The sequence below is a fragment of the Branchiostoma floridae genome, chromosome 2 (genome assembly GCF_000003815.2).
Source record: "Branchiostoma floridae strain S238N-H82 chromosome 2, Bfl_VNyyK, whole genome shotgun sequence".
NCBI classification, from domain to species: Eukaryota; Metazoa; Chordata; class Leptocardii; order Amphioxiformes; family Branchiostomatidae; genus Branchiostoma; species Branchiostoma floridae.
In genome coordinates this window covers 2,708,287-2,732,550 of record NC_049980.1, presented here as the reverse complement: position 1 = coordinate 2,732,550, position 24,264 = coordinate 2,708,287, and the positions used below count along the sequence as shown (strand labels likewise).

The 24,264-nt window shown below is 40.7% G+C and overlaps 1 protein-coding gene across 1 annotated transcript in view; it reads right to left on the bottom strand.

The window, feature by feature from the left end:
* LOC118409657 (potassium voltage-gated channel subfamily B member 2-like) overlaps positions 1-21,587 on the bottom strand; it is a 59,921-nt gene extending 38,334 nt beyond the window's left edge. The window contains 1 exon segment of the mRNA XM_035810828.1: positions 19,253-21,587. Within this exon segment, the coding sequence (XP_035666721.1) occupies positions 19,253-19,825 (573 nt within the window). The 5' untranslated portion in view covers positions 19,826-21,587.
* Positions 21,588-24,264: the final 2,677 nt, after the last annotated feature.

Below are 24,264 nucleotides of genomic sequence, written 5' to 3'. Positions count from 1 at the left end.
TCTTTACGATATATGGCATGCGCTGCCAGTTAGAGTAGTAAATGCTGGGCAGCAGGAGTGCGCCAGTCTTTAGAAGAGTTTCTTTGTGATGTTTTCTAATCCCACATACAACAAATAAGCTTCAGATTGTTAGCTCTATTGGTCAGCGGTTAAAAGATATCGATTTTCAAGAGTTTCTTAAAGAAACGCATAATGACAGTAAAATATGAGGGACAGGCATGTATTCACAAGATTAAGGTGTTACAGACCACATATTGAAACCGGAAAACATATCCGCACCCCTCTGAAAAAAAGATAATTCAAATTTGACTAATAGAATAAAGAACGAATGCCATTTTCAATAAAATGTATAACGTTAGCAAATAGAGAAATAAACTGTATAGGCCTGTAAAAAACTAGTTTCCTATTTCATAGACTTAGAATTTACATTGTTCTGTAAAATTATGTAGCAAAATTCATATTCCTAATGCGCTATTGTATCTCTACTATAACTGGACAGCGAGGAGAAGTTGACTTTATCTAATGCTAGTTAGTTTATTTTACTAAAGGCGCTTACAAACTACCGCATTTCATTGACATTTTTTCCCGTTTTTATTTATGCAAACCAGACAATGTTACTTTCCTATTGTTGTAAGAAAACCCCAGAAACCACACAAACCCTACCAAGCGTTTTCCAGGGATATGAAATAGTCAGTAACGAACTGTACGACGGCAACTTAGATGAACACAGCAAGCCTACTGCCCTTATTCTTTATTATCTTGTTCAGTCGGTGTAATTGGGTTGGCTATAGATGTCTTCGTATACTCTCTATATTGACCCCGATGACCTGTTCTGCTCGCCTGTACCCCAGCACGTTGTCAATCTGCACTGTTTACCTAAATGAACTCATTAGTCATCGGCAATCAAGGTGTACGTCCGCAACGCTGTGCGCCTGCGTAGCAATGAGTCATTAGGGATGACCTATATGGGCCAGTGGTCTGGCCTGCCTCCAAGAGCCTGGGGGCCTCTGCGTATTTCTTACAGTCTCCTGTAGCCGGCTGGGTACCGTTGTAATCTATGTTTCCGTAAAAGGCATAACAGGTATCTTATTACCTTCGCCAAGAAGGTTATATTTTGGGTAGCATTTTTTGTTTGTGTGTGTTTGTGTGTGTTTGTGTGTGTGTGTGTGTGTGTGTGTGTGTGTGTGTGTGTGTGTGTGTGTGTGTGTGTGTGTGTGTGTGTGTGCGTCTGTGTATCGGTATTGAAGTCAAGGTACTATAAATGCATTTTCGCGGGGGATTTAATTTCGCGAGAATTTAATTTCGTGGTAGCGGGAAAAATGACTTTTCGCGGTGGTTTTAATTTCATGGCAGCACCATACACTGTAGTATGTGTGTAGTATGTGTGTGTGTGTGTATGTGTGTGTGTGAGTATATATGTGTGTGTGTGTGTGTATGTGTGTGTGTGTGTGTGTGTGTGTGTATGTAGAAATGCACCATAACTCAAGAACGCCTGCATGGATTGTATTGACGTTTGGTATGTGTGTGATGAGACCTAGAAACGATTAGATTTCCCTAGGGCTCTCCAGCGGCTTGTTATGGTACTGCAGCGGAACTTCCGGGTTCGATTTCTCGAGTTTTCGACATGCTGTGGTCATGATTCTTAAGTGGTAGATAGCTCTTAGGACAGAGAGTAAGTGGTGACATTTTAAAGTTATGAATAGGCGAACATTGATTATTAATTATGATTACCTCATTTGCATAAATTGTCAGAAAATGTGATTACACACCTTTCTTAACACAGATTGTGTATGTCATATGGTTAACTAATATTATTTATGCAAATGATTTTATTTGCATAATTAATGACAAACACAATTGAAACACCTGTTGCAAAGGTTTGAAACAGCAGTTGCAACGGTTAAAATCTTTTGGCGAAAGTATGGGGTCGTGAAGCTCTAGTTCACTCTGTACCTTGTTCTGCGTTGATATGTTGTATGTATCTGTATTGAACTCAAGGTACTATAAATGTATTTAAGTTTGCGGGGATTTAATTTCGCGGTAGCGGGAAAATGACTTTTTGCGGTGGTTTTAATTTCACGGCAGCACCATTCACTGTAGTCTCTTATTGCCATGGAAAAATGTTCACCGCAAACATTTCTGCATTTACAGTATTACGATTTTTGCTTGTAAATAGCTTATCTTTCTCCTTGCAATATCACAAATACTGTAAAGGAAGATATAGATTTAACTCCATAACTTTCATGACAGTGGGCCTTCAATTACAATTTAATGATTTGAATTTGCTGCTAGGAAACAAACAGGACAAAGACATGTCCTAACTCGCCTGTGCGAAAACAATGAATACGTCTGCTTGTCTGTTGCTTTATGTTAAGTAAACAAAAGGTCGGTAATTTTATGACCGCCTCTTTTGGTTCTTTGGGCGGTAAGATGTAATCTGAAAGGTATGATTGATGGAATCTATGGCCGTCGCCAACCTCCAGGAAGATCCAACCAACGTTCTCGGAAATGCAACTCGTCTCTCACAATGCAACGTTATAGCCATTATATTTTGATTAAAAAAATGTTTACGAAATCGAGGTATAGGAATGATAACGCTATTACATCATTATTACATATTAGGAAAAATATTGAATGTGTCTTGATCGTTCTTCCACATGGAATGTTTTACTGACATAAGTTTACTTTGACATGTGTTCATGTGTAAAGTTCATCGTACTGTAGAAACCGTATAACAAAGCATTGTCGTGTCCGTGCTAAACGTTCTAACTTTACCCTTATTAGGTTGATAGCTTGTTTTGAAATCCCTGGATACCCCTGAATACCTCCTAGATTAACGTTATGAAAGCAATATCACCCGTGATGGATCACCATCATTATTCCCATCCTCCCAAAGTTCCAACACGAAAATGTCAAAGTGCTTTTCGCGAGCAGTCTGTTGAGCCGACCTTCTGCTCCGCTGCACAAACACAACATCACACATTGTGCAACGTTTTATTTATTCATCTTATCATCGGGATGTTGTTAGCTTGTATATATGATGCTGATGCACAAGGCACTGGGACATATGAATTAAGCATATTAAGACCTTAAGTTCCATGGCCCAATTCCTTCCATTCACTAATTGATATTAACCTTTTGAACTCACGTATGAAATATGTCTAATTGATTGTGAAAATAAGATGTTCATTTCATCAAATATGTTGATTATCGCCTTTATCCCAATAATATTCTTCTTTATGTATCATCAGTTGCAATCTTATGTCATAGATGTAGTTGTACATTCTAGCCAAATGACTTCTGGTCCTATATCTGATACCATACTGCCTGCAGAACGAATCAAAATAGCCGCAAAAACAAGGGGTAATTATCCATACGATCTAATATTGAACCAAACAATCAGTCATTCAACCTAATAATGCATTAGTATCACTTGGACCCTTTAAACAAACTGACTTTGGATGAAGAGTGAATGTCAATTTGGGCAAATTCTGTTGACTTTTGTCATAGAACGAAGGAAGAATAACGTAACTATAGTTCAACGACCACATACCTCCATGAAATATTCAGAGCTTTTGCAGATTTTATGCAAATGACTTACAATAAATTTTACATGGTGATGTTCACCATTGACTAGCTTACTCATGTCACAAGTATAAGATTTCAAACATTTATCATTAAGCAATTTTTGGGTAGATTATGCAAATCGTTTCTTCATTTGCATAATTGGCATCAGTTTGTGTTCCACATTTCATGAATTCCATGTCTTGAAGTCCAGTAATGGAAAGCAATATAATTATACAATGTCCTCATTAATTATGCAAATCAAATCTTCATTTGCATGATTTGCAGAAGTTCCGCTGCAGTACCAAGGGAGGCTGATATATGAAACCAAACTATCCAGCGCTTTTTGAGTTATCTTGTTCACAGACAGACAGACAGACAGACAGACAGACAGACAGGCACGCACACACAGACCCCCCCCCCCCCCCCCCCCACACACACAGGCTGAAAATATAGCCTCCATGAATATTTCATGCGGGTAACCATGTCTTTACGTGGTAGTTGTGACAAAACATATTCATTAACCAGCAGGCCGGAATACTTGAGTTTACAACATTCATTGTGAAATGGTTTGATTCCCAAGGGGATTCCACATGTCCTGATGCCTTATGAGATGTAGTGTCATAGCTTCATGTTTTATGCACACGGATTTCCAAAGAATAAACTACTGTGGCACAGTGGTTTACATATAAAGGCAATTGGCTTTGTTAACGTTGATCAGTCTATTTACGAGATATTAAGGGGGATAGACTACTCTGCAGCTGATAACAACTGGATTGTCCAAATTGTTGATATCTTTGGCATTAACGTAATGGCATTTAAACAGTTTCAAGCAATTTTCTTATGTATAGTCAAAGCTTATCAATGAACCTTCTTTAACGCACCAGCAATACTCATCGTCACTCTTCGAGATGCGTGTCAGGAAACCTTGTTTTTTGCTTAAATCCAGTCAAGTCTGTAGGTAACCTGTTCTGAAAATTAATTTGGCTACATACAAATTTTACAAACGCTCTATGGCAAACGCGGCCCGTTCTGTTCGCGTCCGCCTGCATGTCCACCATAATTAACTTCCCATTACTCCCTTTGTAAACCTGGAATATCATCAATTTTTCATGGCAACCCGGATCTTCAGGAATCCCAAGAATCGATCGATATCTTTCTTCTTAGAATCTCGACCCGTCTTGTAACTTGTAGTGTGAGCCCGGGGATGGTATGGGCTTGCGATAACACCAAAACTAGACTTGACAATGATACGTTTTTGTTAGGGTTAAAGTTAAAGTTTAAGAATGCAGAAAGACATTTGTAATGCAATCCAAGCTGATGGCAACAAAGCTTTCATAATGTCGTCCTGCTGCTTTTCACACACCACGCGTTACTTTATCAAAATTAGATACTAATGTTTATGTACGGAGATGAATGGTTCTAATTTAGCTTATTGGTGTTATTCATTGATGAATGAAAAAAGCGCTGCTCCCTTGCCTGTGAAGTATACGTAACACTGAAACACTCCACTAACTACCATCTGAAGTTCCCTGATATGAGATTCCACCCTGTGAAATTAACGACATACGTCAAATAAAATGAACTCGCCTGACAGGTGTAATTGACTGTAATGTGTGTGGAATATTGAAAAGCTGTTTGCCGTACCTACTAGACACTTATGGAGTAGCGTCAGGAGGGAATAAATTGTCCACGACGTATATTGAAATGGGCCATGTCGATGCATATTCTTGTACCTCATTATTTCTGACAGTAAGAAAAAATCAGTGCCACATAAAATACATGTAGAATGTCCATCGTAGAGGCAAACTATCGAACGTATTTGCATCACATGGACATAGAGGTACGGTATATATTGATGACACATATAATTACATATTAGGGATAAAATCACCATAAACATTACTTTTTCTCACAGGAAAAGCTATTCTATTAAAACACCATATAATATTGTTATCCTCGGTTAGGCGTACATATCAATTATGCATGTAAAATGACAGAGAGTTAGTTTAATCGTGCTTTGGTCTCAATCAAAACGCATAACGTCTCATACATTATCAAAGGTCACCAATAAAATGTCTCACCCGATGACTGTTTGGATGTTCTAAATTGCCACCTGACAGTGCAATTACCAACTGAGAAATACTTGTTCAGGTCGTTGTCACGCAGCCCTTAAGCTATTTCTGCATATTTTCAGGAGATTAGAGCAAGTGTATGTGACGTATTTGGATTGAAACACAAGCAAATGCTACCTCCGCCGTGGAATGACTTTAGAATATACTTCTAAAATAATCATAAGATTCAAGTGGCTTTGAAGTGGAATCGTATTCTCTGATAAACTTAAGTTAAATAGTTTCTCTAAACTGTGTAAAATATTGAAGATGTAAAAAAATTCCCGTTTTGTTTGGTGTTCTCTGCAAAATTTGTGACCAGACAGTTTTGACCAGATGTATTGACATAAATGCATACTTGTGGCCAGCGTATCGATCGGCGCGATAGGTATGCTCCCAAACTAATTCAGTAAATCCTTCTTTGACCTTACGTTGTATCGAGATTGAACGAAACCTACATGCACAGTGATAGCCATGTATTAATGATTGTGTGATTGTAGAATTTCACCTTTCAAAGCTCTTGACCCCTACCAGATTGGAATTGGACCAAGGTCGGATGAAGTTCCAAAGATCAAACGACCACCAAAGAACATAGATAATGCAGCACAAGTGCGTTTTCTTAGGAACATGTCAGCAACTTTGAGTCTCCATTGTTCATAAGGCTGAAAATGCAGAAGGTAAACGTGCAAGCTTTCTAATAGTAGGTGCTCATTGTTCCGGTTTGCAGGAGCATTCCTGTTGGTTTGTTGGTGTGATTCCGTACTTGTTTGAATACGGTAGAGTGGCTGATTATGGCAGATTGTTTTCTCCCCAGGTCAAGTGACTAGGTTGGAAGGTAGATAGGTGTGAAGATGGTGTAATCACAGATTAGCAGGATTGGGAGGTTGACTTGGAGGTCACAATTTGTTCTCGCGGGCTGACAGGATGCGCTGTGTTAAATGGACATGGTTCTTGAACTAGTTTAACTGTAATATCTAACACAAAATTGGACTAACCTAAATTTTCGACTGAACAGCACCAGTCTTTGCCAAGGAATGAACAATCCTCTACTGCCGTGACGTCACGTTTATCAATATGCAGATAAGACACGTGACTCAGTGAGCAGTGGATCATAAGTTGCAGGAAGTCTATGGCGCACATCGTCTCTGTTCAGTCTGGTCCTAGAATTCGATTTTGTTAAGTGAGACCGAATGACCCAGTGACTCAATATATGTATGTTGGGAAACATCTGAGGTTGTTGAACTGTTTGTGCTCAAGGAACCTGGTCTTAAGTGATACCTCCAATGTAGGTTTCTTTACAAGGGCCTCTACATCAGAGCTTTATAATCATCCCTAAACAGAGACGGTGGAGGCTATAGACTTTCTGCAACTTATGATCCACTGCTCACTAAGTCACGTGTAAAGGAAAGAGAAGAAGGGGCAGAATGCGTACAACCTTCATTAACAACCTTAAAAGGGACACACAAATCAGCAACATCTCCACAGCAGAGCTGCGGTCCCTCATGGAAGACAAGTCTGAGTGGAGAAGAAGGATCCATTGCGACCCGTGATGGCATCTCTGATGTCCACGTTCAAGAAGAAGAAGTCACGTGTTTTATCTGCATAACGTGACGTCATGACAGCAGTGGATTGTTCATTCCTTGACAAAGACTAGTGCTGTTTAGTCGAAAATTTGGGTGAGTCCAATTTTTGTGTTGGATATTACAGTTAAACTTGTTCAAAAATTACTTCTATCAACACAGATGAACTTTCAAGTTAATGGACATGGCTGTTTTATATTCACATAGATCTGTGACGTCTGAAGTATGTGTGCTGTGTTCTTGTGCATATGTAGTTATTTGAATACGCTGTCTGTAGAATGGCAGGAAGTGAGTAACGAGATGGGATCACTGCATGGGCCATACTTAAAAGTTAGAGGAAGTAACATGACAGGTTAGGGGTAAGTAAGCAGCTTCAGGGTGAGGTGTTGTTTTTACTCTATCTGTTTGTCTGTAATTTCACAGTTTCGTGTTTTTTCGTCTTTTTCCCGTAAAGTGACCGCTCAATTAACACATGTAATGTTGATTAAAACCTTATTTACATGGTTAATTAGGACATACGAGAAATCTAAATATTTGGCGGAGGTATGAGGACTTCGAACTCTTGTTAGGAACGTTGGGACAGAATCTTATTTCTCTTACATGGAACAAACTATCGATAACGATTCCTCCTACAGTATGTATGTCGCCATTTTTCCATGCAAATCAGGAACCGTTACCATGGTGACGGTCCTTACAAAGGGACACGGGCCCAGACCTGACACGGGATCAAGGCTACACAGATATAATAACTGCCTCTGATTCAGTACCATAGACGGAGACATCAGCGATCTGTACATAGTGAGGTGTAATAATGTTTGAGAGCCATGGAACGCCATCAATGACCAAGAGTACGCTGATTACTCCGGGAAGGAGGGTCATCTCCTCAAGGAGTATTCAAGTTGATCGGCTTATCGCTGTTCGCAGGTATTTCACTATGTCCCCTTTGTTGCATTCAAATGTACTTTAGCATGTCGCCTGCTCATAGTTGCGGAATGATGCACGTATTTTTTCATCGTAGCTGTTTGTATAAGTAATGTACTTTTCAATAAATCAGCCCTATCTTGAAGGTCTGGAACAGTCACAGCAAGCCTTAACGCCGTTGACCAAGTTAGCACTCTCCAAGCAGATGCCTAGTTTAGCGCTCCCCAACAAACGTCTTTAATACTAGACCCTGCTGCTGGAGGACACGGGTTTGCAGGCCGGCGAGCTCCGTTCGATCATGCTGGACAGGAACATGTGGAGACGATGGTGTTACCTCTCCGAGGATGAACTGAATTGAACTACTTTCGCGTTATCTGACCTCCAAGCAGATGTTAGCCGTTTGTGTGTAGATGGGACTTTGAAAGAGAAACCCAATAAGGGGTTGACAGATCGTCATAATGTTTGGTATGTAGATAGCTTGAGTGATTGTTTAGATAATTACATTCAAATCATACGAATTAAGATCCTATTTGCTAAATTTACTAGAAGATTTTATAACTTCACTGCCTTTTCATGGTAGTACTCTACAACATTTTACATCGAAGAAGAAGAAGAAGAACTTTATTACGCAACGATCGTACACGGTACATGTACAATGTATGGCAAAAAAAGGAAGAAACAAACTTATCATCCTAATTACTAAAGCAAGTATTCAACATTATAGTACATATGCAGATTATGAATATAGAATGAAATTTGACATCCTAATTTCTAGAACAATAAGAGCTAGCCTAAATCATTGATATTGTACTACAATCGAGTGGGGCTAATTATGAGTGTCGGGATTAAATCTTATGACAAAGCAGTCTTTTATATATTTACCTATTTTATGTAACTAACTCGTCGAGGAACAGATAGATATAAATCCTACAAATGATCTTATTTACATAACTAATAAGAAGCGCTACAGTCCAATAGCGCGAAAGGATGGTGATGTCATTCTTACGGCGTTTGGAAGTTCAGTTCAGTGGAAGATCATTAGATATAAACCATGGAAATATGTGGAGAATTCATTAGGAAATACTCTTTTTTGCTAAGATAAGAGTTTTATACTTGGAACAATTTGTTTTTGTCCAGGCCTATCTCCTCGCACCTGTAAATAAAGATCCTTTTGCGTAATGGATTCGTCTGAAATCTGGTATGTCGGTAGTCAAAGAGACACTGAAGCCCACACCGTAAACACCATAATTACTTCACAGGGCTTGTGTTCTATGGCGCCTTGTTTTCCATTGGAATTAATGGAGTATACAGTTAATCAGCCGTTCAGCTCAATCCATTTCTTTTCTTTCACAACTTCTACAATCGAATGCACGATTGCTGGACGACCAATTTAAAGTCTCTTTTCCTGAAAGATGGCTTCGATTCGTAATTTCAGAAGTCTCCGCCAAACAAAATAGATTTTTGTTAGGTAGGTTCACCTTTTACCAAGACGGTAATCTCAGTTATGACAACGTGATGTCATTGGTCATCGTTGATGCCTCATCAGTTGTGTCATTGTCAATCAATCAATTAATGAATCAAGAAAGAAAGAAAGAAAGAAAGAAAGAAAGAAAGAAAGAAAGAAAGAAAGAAAGAATGAAAGAAAGAAAGAAAGAAAGAAAGAATGAAAGAAAGAAAGAAAGAAAGAAAGGAAGGAAGACAGAAAAAAAGGAGAGAAAGAAAGAAAGAAAGAACATTTGCAGGGTGATTCAGAATTCATCCTTTCAGACCAACACGTTGAAGTGATATGCTGAGTTTGCAAATGCCATCTACATTTCGGCGAGGCAAACATACAAAGTCGGTGCATCAGTCAGACGCGTGCCCCCGGCTAATATCTGTTTCTGCAACGTCAGGTGAATATAACCGTTCCCCAGCGATTCTATCTTGGCCTCGAAGAGGTTACCATGTCCGCACCGTACGCCAGTCATGAATATTACATGTGAGTTGAAGCTATCCGTTCGTATTATGCGCTAGAGCTTGAACCCTAGACAAGTTCTCTCTATATATACACACATGTGTAGAAAATATCAGTGTTGTCACGGCGCTAAATGGTTTGCTTCCTGTCACATAACAAAGTTGAATGTGTCCTTAGCTTTAGATCTGCAATATCGGCTACTCGCTGATTCAGTTATTTACCCTGGAAAGTATCTCAGCACAGCTGCCTTACACAGGCGAGGCTGTAAAGTTAACTCATAAATCATCTGCTGAAACTACAAACACCGCAAAGGTCGATTTCATCTCTATTAAAATTCAATTAGAATTGTGATTATTGTCATGAACAGGGGGAAAGTTTATGACGCCAATCTTGTTTATTACAAACCAGTCCCGATGTGGTTTTTCTTACCATACAAGATATTCAATATTGTAATACATTTGTATTGAAATATTAATGTGCATATGTTATATACATGTCACACACACACACACACACGCACGCTCGCGCGGATTTCTGTTTTATTCCTAACATTTCCATAATAAATTTCTACCTGTAATGTATGTGCATGTAACAGACATCACAATCTGCAATATGCTCTATCTATCTATGTACTTAATGGCAGTCAACAGTGCAGGTGGGATTTTCTGCGATCTGCATCAAACTGGAACGAAACTATTAGCAGCAAACTGAACGGGCAAAGTGGAAACTGTTACTGAAAATGATTTATATATATATATATACCACGTCGTTAATATATATAATATATATATATATACCACGTCGTTAATTGTCGTATATATATATATATATATATATATATATATATATATATATTATATATATATATATATATATATATATATATATATATATATATATATATATATATATATACAGTTAAGCTATACTCTTTTGTATCTATAAGCGTAGAACATTGACATTCATGCTTAATGCTCATGCAGTATATTGTCGTATATTCTATCAAATCATAAGTAGTGTTTTAGTTCTCAACATGTGCTTGAAATTGTATTATCATATAGCCAGGCGCCGCGGACCAATCAGAAGGCCCCGTCGCTACGCTCACTCGGTGGTTTATTCGGTGGTTATCGCACCTGACCAGGGATTATCTCACCATATACACCTCGGGCCGGGGCATTAACCCTTTATTCACGTGCACGAACTCAAGTGACACGTTAGTTTTTGACACCAGTGTTGACATCTTTGTTGGATTCACAACAGCTCGCATTATAGGTGCCCGATTTACCTCAGCACAGATCGAATGTGTTGGAAAGTTGGCGAATGCTTAACTTAGTCTGGGTTTTGGGTTGCCAATGCAGGTAATCACATTCAACTAGGAAATAAAATGCATTTAACTACAAATGATGGCCATTTTTTTTAATGACAAAATCCTTCCACAGGAAGAATAATAATCATCACTTGTACAGATAAGGCCTACTTTACTCTGATTGATGACACGTGGTGAGATCTATTTGTAAGCTTTCTGGAGAGTATCGGGCACCAGTGTACCGTGTCAGCTACCATGTCAACTTTGAGTCATTATTTTCCAGATACCGCAGGTGAGAAAACAAATTCTAATTAGAACTTTCAAAAGGAGCAGTGACAAACATTCTCTGGTTTGTTGCTCTGACCCGCTTTTTCATTGATATGGATTTACCACGTCGTTTGTTGATGAGTGGCCATCCCGTTCATAAGCCAACATTTATCTCAAAGATCCCAACACTATACAGACTCTGTACACTGTACGGACATTACAACTTAAAACAAGCGAGTTCAAACGACAAGAATGACTCGAAGGCTATGACTTAGACTTTATATGGAGAGTGAATTGTTTGTTACGTACCTGAAGTTATGTGTCTAAAATTAGATGCCTCTCTCTCTGGCATATGCACCGTTATCCATAGCGCCCCGCCCAGTGCTTTTAGTCGGGTAAACGGTCTTTCGGCAATTCAATTGCTCTTAACATGTGAGCAGATCAGTTAATGCTTGTGTCCCCTACTCCCCATTTTACGCCATCTATTATTGAAACGGCTGTTTTCACGGTACGGGGTCGCAACTTCAACAGAGTTCCACCCGACATGCTAAACACCAGTAAGCGGTGGGAACATGTATCTACAGTCCATCAATAAAACAGACGCTTTAGAACAAGATATCATATACGCAGCTATTAATATATGTAATAACAATTTTATGAATCGGCAAAGTCTTTCGTTTCAAATCCACATAAGACGGTTTGAATCGTTCACTATTGTAACGAATCACAATAGCAAGCACATTGTGCAATATCTAGTTGACCTTATACTACATGTACATGAAACATCTTATAAAATTTAATATATATGTTCGTCACTTAATGCCTAAAACACTTCTGCTGTTATTCATACGTCGAGTATCGGGAAGCTCAGAGGGACCCATGTAGACTTATACCACGTAGAGCTATCAAATGGATGGTTTCATACAGCAGCAGAAGTAAAATAAAACGGAGAAAGAGCAATATCATTCGGAAGAAAAGATAAATGACCGATAGGACTAAATTTTCAGGACATACCGAGTCTAGCAAATACTATACAAAAAGCACTAAAAAGCGACAAATAAGTGTCAAAAACAAAACTTTCAGCCGTAGGACTAAATTTGAGTATGGGCCTCCCTAGCATGACGAAGCAGGATCTTGAAATCAACCCACTAGTGTTGAATGGAACACATTTCAATGATATGGATGCAGCATTGATGAAAAACAACATAGATTATGTACGATCCAGCTTGTGGCTAATTTGGCGTTGGTACGACATTACCGATTGTGCTTTCAGTACCCCTTCGTTCGGAACAATTGAAAACAATTCAAAGGATTCGAATGCAAAAGGACATCCACCAAAATTTTGATGATATGCAAAGGTGCCCTGTTTTTCGTAACCAACTTTGAGAGACTGCAACACTGAGGAAGACGAATTTTACAAATATTTGAAGGTGAACATGACATAGGAAGTATGATCAAACACCCAGTACACACAACACAAACGTTAATGCCTCTCCTTGTAGCTTACTTGTCCCTCTACCCAAGCTCATAATCCAACCAGATATGACGAGTCGTAAAGCATTGTGCAGAGGGAACAAATTACCCCCTTACGTAACTTGTCATCCAGAGAAATGGTCTATATATAACTCTTGACATAAAGGTGAACAAGCACGAAGATGCCGCTGCAGATAGACGTCCATGATTGTGACAGAGAACATGCACGATAGATATATCAGTCCAAGTATATGTGAAACGATACAGAAAGACATCACAAATGGTAAGAAACAATTACCGGGGAATCTATGATACCACAGAGGTCCTATACGGGTTTTAAAATTGGCTAAAGTATCGCTTAGGCCACAGCAAGTAAATTCCTCTGCAGACCGCAAAAATAATGAGGGTGAAAAAAAACAAGATACTAGTAAATTTTGAAAATAGACACCATAAACGTTGTTACAATAATTGGGGCAACAAATATAGTATCACAGGCATTCGTTGTTGTAGTTAAGATGTAGAAGTGCACTAGTGTGGTAGATTGGTACCGCTTTTAGCAACCTTACTTATGGCTCCAATATTGGTGCCGCCATTACAGCTGTGAAACTAGTGTCACTTCAGACAAGTATAATTATTCTTGAACTAGTTTAACTATAATATCCAACACAAAAATTGGACTCAACAACATTTTCGATTAAACAGCACTAGTCTTTGTCAAGAAATGAACAACCCACTGCTGTTGTGACGTCACGTTATGCAAATAGAACATGTGACTCGGTGAGCAGTGGATCATACGCTGCAGGGAGTCTATGGGGCCCACCGTCTCTGTTTAGAGATGATTGTAAAGCTCTGATGTAGGTGGCTTCTTTAATTCCTCTAGCGAAAATGTCTGCTTCTATGTCATGAATTTTAACTTTGTCAAGTGAGACCGAATGACCTGGTATATGCATATCGTATGAGGTTGTTGAGCATTTGTGCTTAAGAAACCTGGTCTTAAGTGATCTCTTCAGACACACCTTTCACATAACGAAGCACAACAATTAATCTACATAACGTGACGCCACGGCAGCAGTAGATTGTTCGTTTCTTGAGCAAGACTGGTGCTGTTCAGTCGAAAATTTGGGTCCAATTATTGTGTTGGATATTACAGTTAAACTAGTTCAAGAATGACTTCTACCAACACTGATGAACTTTCAAGTTAAGTACAATTATGAGGCTACAACACAATATATTTGCCCCTTTGGTACTTTCACGTCATGTTGTCCAGCTCTGGAGGGGAAAAATTCAATTTTTTTCGAAAACAGGTGAAATGAGCGCGCTGATGTAGCCTTATGTACAATACTGTACATAACTTAATATATACATTACGCGACTTCTATATGTATCGACCTTTAACAACAAGCTACAATGTACGGCGGGAACAGTACCACCAAGAAGGACAATTTCTTTGACATCATAATTACACTTCGCTTCTTATATGATTTAAACGTGGTGAAACTCTGCCTATTGCAGCAGCTAGGAGATGTGGGAAAAATTGATATCTTAATTCACCACCTACAGATTATCAGACACAGCTCCACTTCGGAATATACATATGATCAGTGGATTGTGAAATCAATAATATCGGTACCCTTTGTTACTTTCCTCTAATCAGTAAAGTTGGCTTGTTGGTATTCCAAAATAATGTATCAAAGATGTTATGGAAATTCTGTCACATGATTTTTCTCCGATTCCCAGATGAAATGGTGACATTGATGCTAGTACGTGTAGGCTTAAATGCTGCATTGAATAAACAGAAGGAAGTGAACCACGTATTAAACCAACAGCCAAAGGCATCAATTCAGTGTGTGGAGTCCATGAAGGGAGGCAGGCTAAATATCTTCAGCTTCAACTTCCCCGTCTTCCATCTTTTTATCAGACTCTATGTCTACTTCCCTGGTGAACAACACTTAGTCATAGCTAACAGGTACCTTTTACACACCGTTATTGAATGCAGGCTTCGAAAATTTACATTTCGTTACTTGTTCTATTGATAGCAGGAAAGTGGCCGAGTGGCTAGGTCGGGAGAAAGTGAACTGGATTGTAATCTCCAACTTCAGCTAGTCCAATCCTCACAGCTGTGATAAAATATTTCGTTACGCGTATAGCATCGTAATGCGGTCGATATAAGAGAGTAAAAGACCGGTTAATGAGTTTTGCGAAGCTGAATTGGCCTTTCGACAGTAAAGCACACTGCTTCCCCGTCCCCGTGGCGTGGATCACTGTTCTCAAGCGCCATGGAGGGAGCCATGTGGTAGTGATACGTGAAATATATATGCCGCTGGTTTAAATTCAATAAACGATAGCATGTGTGTACTAGTCCTGTGGGTAAGAATACATTGTTTGTTGTAGCTTGACAACAAAAAGTATGCTTCCTGTCGAGACTCTTGGTAACATTAATGCTGTCGTCTATGGCAAAACTCTTTACTACAGACACCACCTGGCAGGCCGTGATCCAAATTAGTCGGGAGTGACGTATTTGACGTCGTCAACGTATCGTAACGGTTTACACAGTTGTAGGTTTGTTTGCGTAGCGCCCAGCGTACGCTCTGTACACACACCACACGTTTGCTCAGTAGATGTGTGTTCACTTAGGCAACACAATACAAATTTCATAGATGGCCTTCTCTATAGACCGAAAGCAACGTTTTGCAAAATCAATGCTTAGTTAGAGGCCTTCTCATCAGATGAAACTTGTGCAATCTTATTTCATTTCTCTACCGCCAGATGTCCATGTCTGCAGTTTGACACCATGCGTTTATGGTTCAAATGTTCTCCGTTAGGGCGTTTCTTATAAAATAAAATATTCGTTATTTCTTCACTAAGTTCTGCTTACAACGGGTCCACCTACAGAGTAAGTGCCTTAGAGGGCCATAGCGAAGCACTATTTATGGGCAATTTTCTTTCCCACCGAAAAGGAAGAGTGCATGGCGATGAATTACCGCCCTGCAATAAAGCACTATCACGCGCTGGAGTATCTGCAATTTGGGAGCTGGTGTTTCCCAGTAACACATATCCGGGCTACCAATTCCCCCTAACCATCTCGTTTGCTGCACTGCCGTCTGGAATGCTTGGGATGACCCTATCACTGCAGATGAGTGTTATCTCGTCTACAATCATCCAGAATGAGCACTTTGACAACAACCCGTGCATTTGGCCAGCTAGACTGGCAGCTGTTCGAATTGTGACATTCACAAACGTTATGCCACACTGGACAGTCTCTTTTGATAATATACAGTACGTTACATGCACGTTATAGTTGTCTTTGGATAAGATGGTGTATATGTACGTTATAGTTTTCTTTTGATAATATGGTGTACATGTACGTTATAGTTGTCTTTTGATAATATGCTGTATATGTACGTTATAGTTGGCAGCCAGGGTATGCACGCCATGTCGGCCAGCTCCATATTCCCATTATTCGAACAGAGAAAGGCAAACATGGCGACTCATCTGACACAAACATGGCGTAATGCCGGCTCTGTGGACAGCTCAAGGTTCTCTATTGAACCGGACACTTTGTTTTCATGCATTCGTGTCCTATACATTACGTCTGTTATGATAGAAGTATAGAAACACAATGGTGTTTATTGTCTCTCGAACGGACGGTACGGTAGACCTCATACAAATAAACTAGTATACACCAATGCCTGGTACAACGCAGCTCATCCCCTTGATATTGATCCCCTTAATATTGAATATTAGCAATTTTTATTCCTACGAGCTGCCTGCACAGGGTAGCCATATGCCTGATAGCTCTTCATGAAACATCTCAGGGTCGCATGACTTCATGAGCACATTTCTGAACTACATCTTAGACAAATGTAGATGGTATATATCCACATATGTGGGCATTAGTATTTGTTTGTTTGTTTATTCTTTACTTGACCAGGGTGAAAGCATATCACCTGACGGCGTTAATATCACTGATGATCGTCTGAATATTCTGATATGTTGCTTGTGCTACGTACATCCTTTCGTCCATTCCTGCAGGACAAAATCAAGTTGCACAGCACATCGCGTTTACGATTCCAGGCTGCAGAACCGGCTATTTCCAGTACATTGGCTCTCAAGGGACAACCCACAGTCCTTACGAATATACATCATATTTTCCTCACTACAGCAAGGAGTGTTTGAATCTATAGACCTACTTTAAAAATTTCTTTCAAGGTTTGACATTTTTCTCAGCTGAACAGGGGCAAACCCATACATTACGAGTCAGTGTTTCTAGCCGGAAAATGATTGCGTGCTGCTCCGTATCCAGGCGGTGTAAAAGGAATAGATTGGTTCTCGGGGTAAAAATGTCAACAAGCAAGGCCCCATGAATACTGATATACTCTGTGAATGGACATTACTAGTTCACGTTACAACTGACTTATTATTTTGGAGACAATATCACTGTTTTCTTATTACTGGAGCCAACAACACCACATGGTGATATCTCAATTCATTCCGAGTTCCTTACATTTGCTGTTAGCATCATGTATTGTTGGGCCACGTTACTTGCATGAGTTGACAAGCTGCAAAAAAAACTCGCCTGACAATAAGCATATTGATAGCAGAGTAGTAGAACTGTCTCCAGTTCCCTCAAACCTGGAGCATCCTCGTACAATCTTTATTTGTCTGTTGAGCATATGAATATTGACATTTTTGTCTTATAATTTTGGTCATCATATTGTGCTATTTCAAAAGGATATTAGATAGAATGCCGTCAGCTTATTTTGCAATAGGTAACGTTGCTGCTGCGAAAGTATTCTCCAAGCAGAGGTTTCGGTCGAGGGAATTGTGGTGACCACGAATTTTAACGGCTTCCTCCTCAGCCATAAGAAATCTCGATAAGAAACTACTATCCCCCAGCCCAAACTTTTGCTTCGAGGTTTCATGTTTGCATTCAGTTTGCACCCGATGATATCATGATGCTAATAATATTTTTGAATACCGCACTCTAAGTTATGTACCTTTACTTGTAATAACGAAGCTCTATGGCCAAAAACACGAAAGATGGGACGTTTTCACAGGGACAGGTCATAAAAGTGTCTGCTTTTGGGGCCATTACCATAGGTGATCACCACATCTGTACGATATTCCATATCTAAGATTTTACAATGAATTAAGACAGTTTTAGTGTAGTTAGTTACCATAAATTCTATTTCATGTTAGGTCAAACTACAGTTTGGAATGTCCATGAGGCAAACTAAATTTCGTCCGGCCAACTTCTCCGGTGTGAACTTCCTGTACCAAGCAACTACACTCTAGAACTCATTGCCATTTGACATCAAGTCACTGTGTAAACTGTCCAGTTTTAAACAAGCCATCTCAAACATTGTTACCTAGACCTTTGACCTTGAGACACTGTGCTCTATTGTAAATACTTTTGATTGTTGTATTTTCTAAATGTATGTTGTATAGTAATGTTGATTGTTTTGAACCTTGGAAGATTAGCCCAAATGGGCTGAAAGGTTTCTTAATAAATGAAAAGAAAGTGTTATCTGTCTATTCAGCCAATTGCTACTACATGTATTTCCAGCGACTTGGAGGAGCTATCTAAAGGGACCTAGCTGTGGAGAAAATATGGGCCGACCGGCATGGTTATGAAGAACTGAAAACGTTTTGAATGTGCATGATTGGTATAAAATCCGCTATAAGCGTCGGTGCAGCAGTAACGTAACTGCATGAAACATATGTTATTACTATTAGACTACTCGGTTTAGTAGTATGACATGAAACGTTTTAAGGATAATTACCGATGTGTAAAATTGTGTGGAAAACCAGCAACACTGGTGAAGCCTCACTATGGTATTGAATTGTATTTTGTGGCAGAAACGTTTATCTTATTGCTCTGCTGTTTGCCATGACAGAGCGGGATGTATTGGAACGTATATGTTGCATGCTTGTTTCATCTAGTCTCCGCTGCCATTTTATCAGGTATCTCCCAACCTGCTCCTGTTGTGTTGCGTTTGTCTACCATGCTAAGACACATCCTGTTTGTTGTGCAAATGATTTGCATTAAGAAGTAAAAGAAAGGAGTGTGTCTTACCTTTGCAGCCATGGAGGAGTTTGGATTCTCCAGTAAGTCCCAAAGTTTCTTTCTCTTCTCTGCACAACAGACGTTGCCGAAGTCCTCTCCGGATCTCTCCCGTAATTGTTCGGCTTCCCTCCGCGTCTCCTCTAACATCTGGTCCTTCTTGGCGTGGTACCGCTGCTGGCAACACGACTCCAGGTACAGCTCATCGATCCCCCAGTAGTCCAGCTCTAAGCTGAAGGAGATGGGACACATCTCCTCCATCATGTGGAGCTTGCCGGTGCGGTAGAAGTTCAGGACCGATGCGAAGGCAGACGGATGCCGATCGAAGAAGTACTCGTTCTCTGTCAGACTGTACTCATCACAGATCTTTAGCAGTTGCTCATGGGTGTTTGCTTCCCATAGACGTCCCAGCCGGGACCGAGGGATTCTGTCTAGAGTCTTCCACAGGATCTCGTGCCTGATGCCGCCCACGTTCAGAATGACCCTGCGGTGCATGGCCTTGCTGCGGACGATCAGATACGACTCTGGTACGGGGTGTTCCATGTCCGCTCGCACCAGACAGTTCGGCTTCTGCATCATCGCCATGGCGACTTTGTGATCATCTCAACGAATAAAAATTGTGTTCATCGAGAAACGTTCGTAAGATGAAGTACTGAGGATAACACACGAGGAAACGGTCACGCTACATCCAGGCTGCCACCATATCACCCATACACCTCTCGTGCCAAATTCTATACGGCCGATTATGAATAAACAAATTGATGTATACAGAGAGGGAGGACAGACGAAGTGAGCTCGGCCTGAGGGGTGAAAGGTCAAAGAAAGAAGTCAATAATGCCTGATTAGGTTCTGTGATGGATGAAGAATCGGAGGGTAAAACGTCGGCCCACGCACCGCAGTGGCCGGGTTAATGACCGGGACTTTTAATTATCTACGTCGACGTTTTAATTGGCTGGCCTCTGCAGGGTGTTACGCAATCCAGCGGCTTGCAATGGAGTATTGTTTCTGTTTCTAACGTGATGTCCGGGCTAAGCCCGCGCCTCAATCACTATCAATATTGGATCACCCCGAGATGTAAGAAGACCCCATCTCAGCTGTCTGATTGTTATCGGGATGTTGATTCACTCTCACCTGAGCCGCCTGCAATCCGCTCCTGTGGGTACAAATCGCACTTGAACGTATGTGCTGGGATCTACCATGCAAGAAAAGAAAGGGCTCCGAATCAATCATCCCATGACACGGTGGCAGAGTGAGAAACGTGAGCGCTCTCCTGACATGTCCCTGGTGGGCTCTGCAAGTGGGCTGCGGTGTTGCTGCAATAAAACGGCGTTCACGCTGTGGGCATTGGCGTGTCTCATTGTTATTCTACCTGAATCCTGTCAATCACGCCCATATGCGGAGCGTTTGTCGGCGACAAAACAATCCGTGCACGTACAAATTTCACAACCTTCGCCCTCACCTCCTGACACTGATTCTTTCACAGATGTAGAGACAAGAGGGGCCGTTCGTACGTCGCGCTATTTGGGTCAATTCTCTGAGGAACGTCCGCTAAATTCTACTGCTTCATGGCACACAGAGGGTCCGTTTCCCCAGCTAACGGCCAACATCAGTATTAACCCATCTCATCAAGATTAGCTTTCTCAGAAACATGAACAGCGTCGCTCACCCAGTTCCAAAAGACCATCTTCTCACACGCGCGGAAAATTTCCCGTCCGGTCAGGCTGCAGCAACAAGCGGGAAATCAGTGCTGCTGTATGGCGGCTCTCACCTCCTACCGTCCGGAGACGTACCAACACCAACCCGCAGAGCTGCTGCCACGGCTTTAACTAGACTTAGCCGGAGAAACCTCACTGTCATGAGGCTTATTTTCAGGATGGGCTTGGTCTGTGTATGGTGCCATCTGAAGACAGTCTCTCGTAGAATTCGACATATTCTCTAATCGCCTTCCGTGTCAAGTCAAACCTAAGTCGAGTCTGCCAGCCATCGCACTCCGTCCCACAGGGCGATGTCCGTGTGCCGCACCAGCGATGACAATACCCAACGTTGGCGCTGCTTTGTCCCGACTGACGAAGCACTGCTTTACGGACCCCGCATTTTCACCTGCGTTTCCTTCAGGCGCTCAGCACTAAATGAGCCCTGATGAAACGGATGCCTCTCGCCCCGATACCGCCTCCTGGTCACGTGGCCTTTCCCAAATGAGTTTCGAATTATGCTAAAAACGATCATTAGAGCATGCTCGCACGCGAAACGTGAGGGAACGGCTACTGTATGCCCCAGTATTGTTGCTGCCGTTAAATCAGAAAATGTCTAATCGGAATACAAGTCAACACGGTATATGTCTTGGTTTGAGCGATCCCTCTGACAAATGGCGCTGTCAAGTCCGCATTATGACGTAACTGTACAAAGCCCCAGACGATACGCAGCCGTAAAAATGACTGCCATACACAGCGGCGCACTATGAACCGACATCAGAACTGCAGCTGGCACGGCACTATGACAACGCGTCGAAATTTTGTTCACCATACTAGGAATGCCCTACTATGTGCTATCGGGGCATTTGAAGGTGCAGCATTGGCGATGTCTTCAATATTAACTGAAACGCAAGGCGGCCCTTTGTGAGTTATAGAATGCTTACATGTCCAGATACAGGTAAGTTTACATGTCACCGTTCGCTACTTGGGCATTTCATTCCTGCTTATGAATATAATTCTTTTCTAGCTTTACACAACATGGTCTTCGTGGTCTTCCTTGTGCCCTACATGTCCAGTGGTGATGACGTATAGAACAATAAGAAGGAAACAACTATGACAGGCATCAGGCACCATTACGTAGTTACCTCCATGAAATGTCATGGAGGTTATATTTTACCCCGCGTTTGTCTGTCTGTGTGTCTGTGTGTGTGTGTGTGTGTAAACAAAATAACTCATGAACGGTTGAGTGGATTGGTTTCATACTTGGTGTGTTGGTAGTGTGTGATGAAAGCTGGAAATGATTAGATTTTGGACACCCTAGCGGCTCCCCTTGGTACTGCAGTGCAACTTCCGGTTTTGCTATCTCGGTGTTCTGAACATGCTATGGTCACGATTTTTGAGTATTAGATAGCTCTTGTGCTCAGGAAGAAATGACTTAAGTTTGGGCCCCCTAGCGTCTAGTTTTGGGATAGCAGGGGCATTTTTGTCAAAAACTTCTGACGAGGATAACTCAAGAAGGGAGCAACGGATTTTCATGATTTCTGGTATGTTGGTACCTTAGACAATGTTGTGCGAGATAAGATACCAATTATGCAAAATTGGCGTACATTTGCATAATTAATGAGAATATTCTATCATAGCAGTTTTTTCAATGTATCTCTTGTCCCGGACATGATGTAGTCGTGACATTTGGGTGATAGATAGCTTTTGGCGTTATAACAAAGTAGGACAAGTTTCAGCTCCCTAACATTTAATTGTGGAACTGCAGGGGCGTTTTTGTCAAGACACTCCAAAGAGGATAATTGCAGAAAGGAACGACGGATTGCCTGCATTTAGGTAGCTTGGGCAAAGATGTTCATAATGATATGCATTTTATGCAAATGGGGACATAATTTGCACAATTAATGAGGAAATTGTATAATTCCATTGTTTGCAATAACGGGATTTCGATAAATGTAACACTTGTTAATTATAATCAGTGGAACATATGCAGATATCAAATACGCAAATGAGGAATTTATTTGCATAATTTATGCAAAAATTGCAAAACAACTTAATGATTAATGATCTGAATTGGGAATTTTACTTGTGACATGTGTACTGTACGTTTTTCAATGATGTACAACACCATGCATAAATCGTGTTAATGTTAAGTCATTTGCATGAAATTAAAAAAAGCTCTAAATATTCATGGAGGTATGAGGTCGCCGAACTCTAGTTAGGACATTCAATACGTATTATGAAAAACTCTGCACAAAAATGTTCCACGTGACACGTGGATCAAGGACCGTTTCTTCTCCTTCCATTTCGGTGTCTTGTAGTCAGTTTGTGGTGACTACATCTGCCTGCTCTTTTTACCTTCATGAAAAATCGAGTAAAGTTACTGTTTTTGGTCTAAATGATGTTTGGAGTATATATCAAGATCCGCTGGATGGATTAAGGTGCTATTTAGCAGCTGGGTAGGTGTGGTGATTTGGACGGAGAAGGTCGGTTTTGAGCACCTGTTGATTGACCCAGGGAGGAAAGTTTAACTATCCGTGGTGCTGATTGCTCTGTGTGCGTGGTGTACCTGTTGACATGCAGATTAATTGGTGTGAATTTGGGCTCTCTAGCTATTTGCTATGGCCTACAGGGTTGCTTATTTCTGTGGCTTTCGTTTGTGTTTCCGAACAGAAATCGTAAGAACCTCTGGATGGATTGCGAGTATGTTTGGTACGGGGGGTAGACCCTGTGCTCCAGTGCGCATTAGTGTGCATTAGCAGGTTGTTGCAGATTTGATGTGTGTTATTAAAACATCTGTACAGCCCTTTTATGATACGGAGTAATGTGGTCTACTTGACCTGAAAATTGAACTCCAGTTTGTTTACGTTAGGATTTGTCACTTCGTGGTGGCTGGCAGACCACCGACCAGCTGGAAGCAATTAGTATTTATTTCCAATGTCCGATAGTATTTATGCCTACTTCCACACATTCTAGTGCCTCCTCGAAGAGGTTTACATTCAACAGGTCGTATACAATGTACATTTACAAAAGTAAATGTTACCTTGTTAGCTCCATGAAAAAATGGAGGAACTGTTTATGTTCTAAATGATGTTTTGGGGTATATCTCAGGATCTGCTAGCTAAATGGATTGCAAGGGTATTTGTATTTAGCAGGTGGGTAGGTGGGTGATTTTTAAAAATAGTTAAGGTCCATTTTTGGCACCTGGTGATTGACTACAGTAGAATGTTTTTTTGAATGGCACTTGATGTTCTGTGGTTTTGATGTTAAGGTTGCATATACTTGTTGTTCTAGCGGGTTGTTGTAGATATTTGCAATTAAAGTTGTATCAAC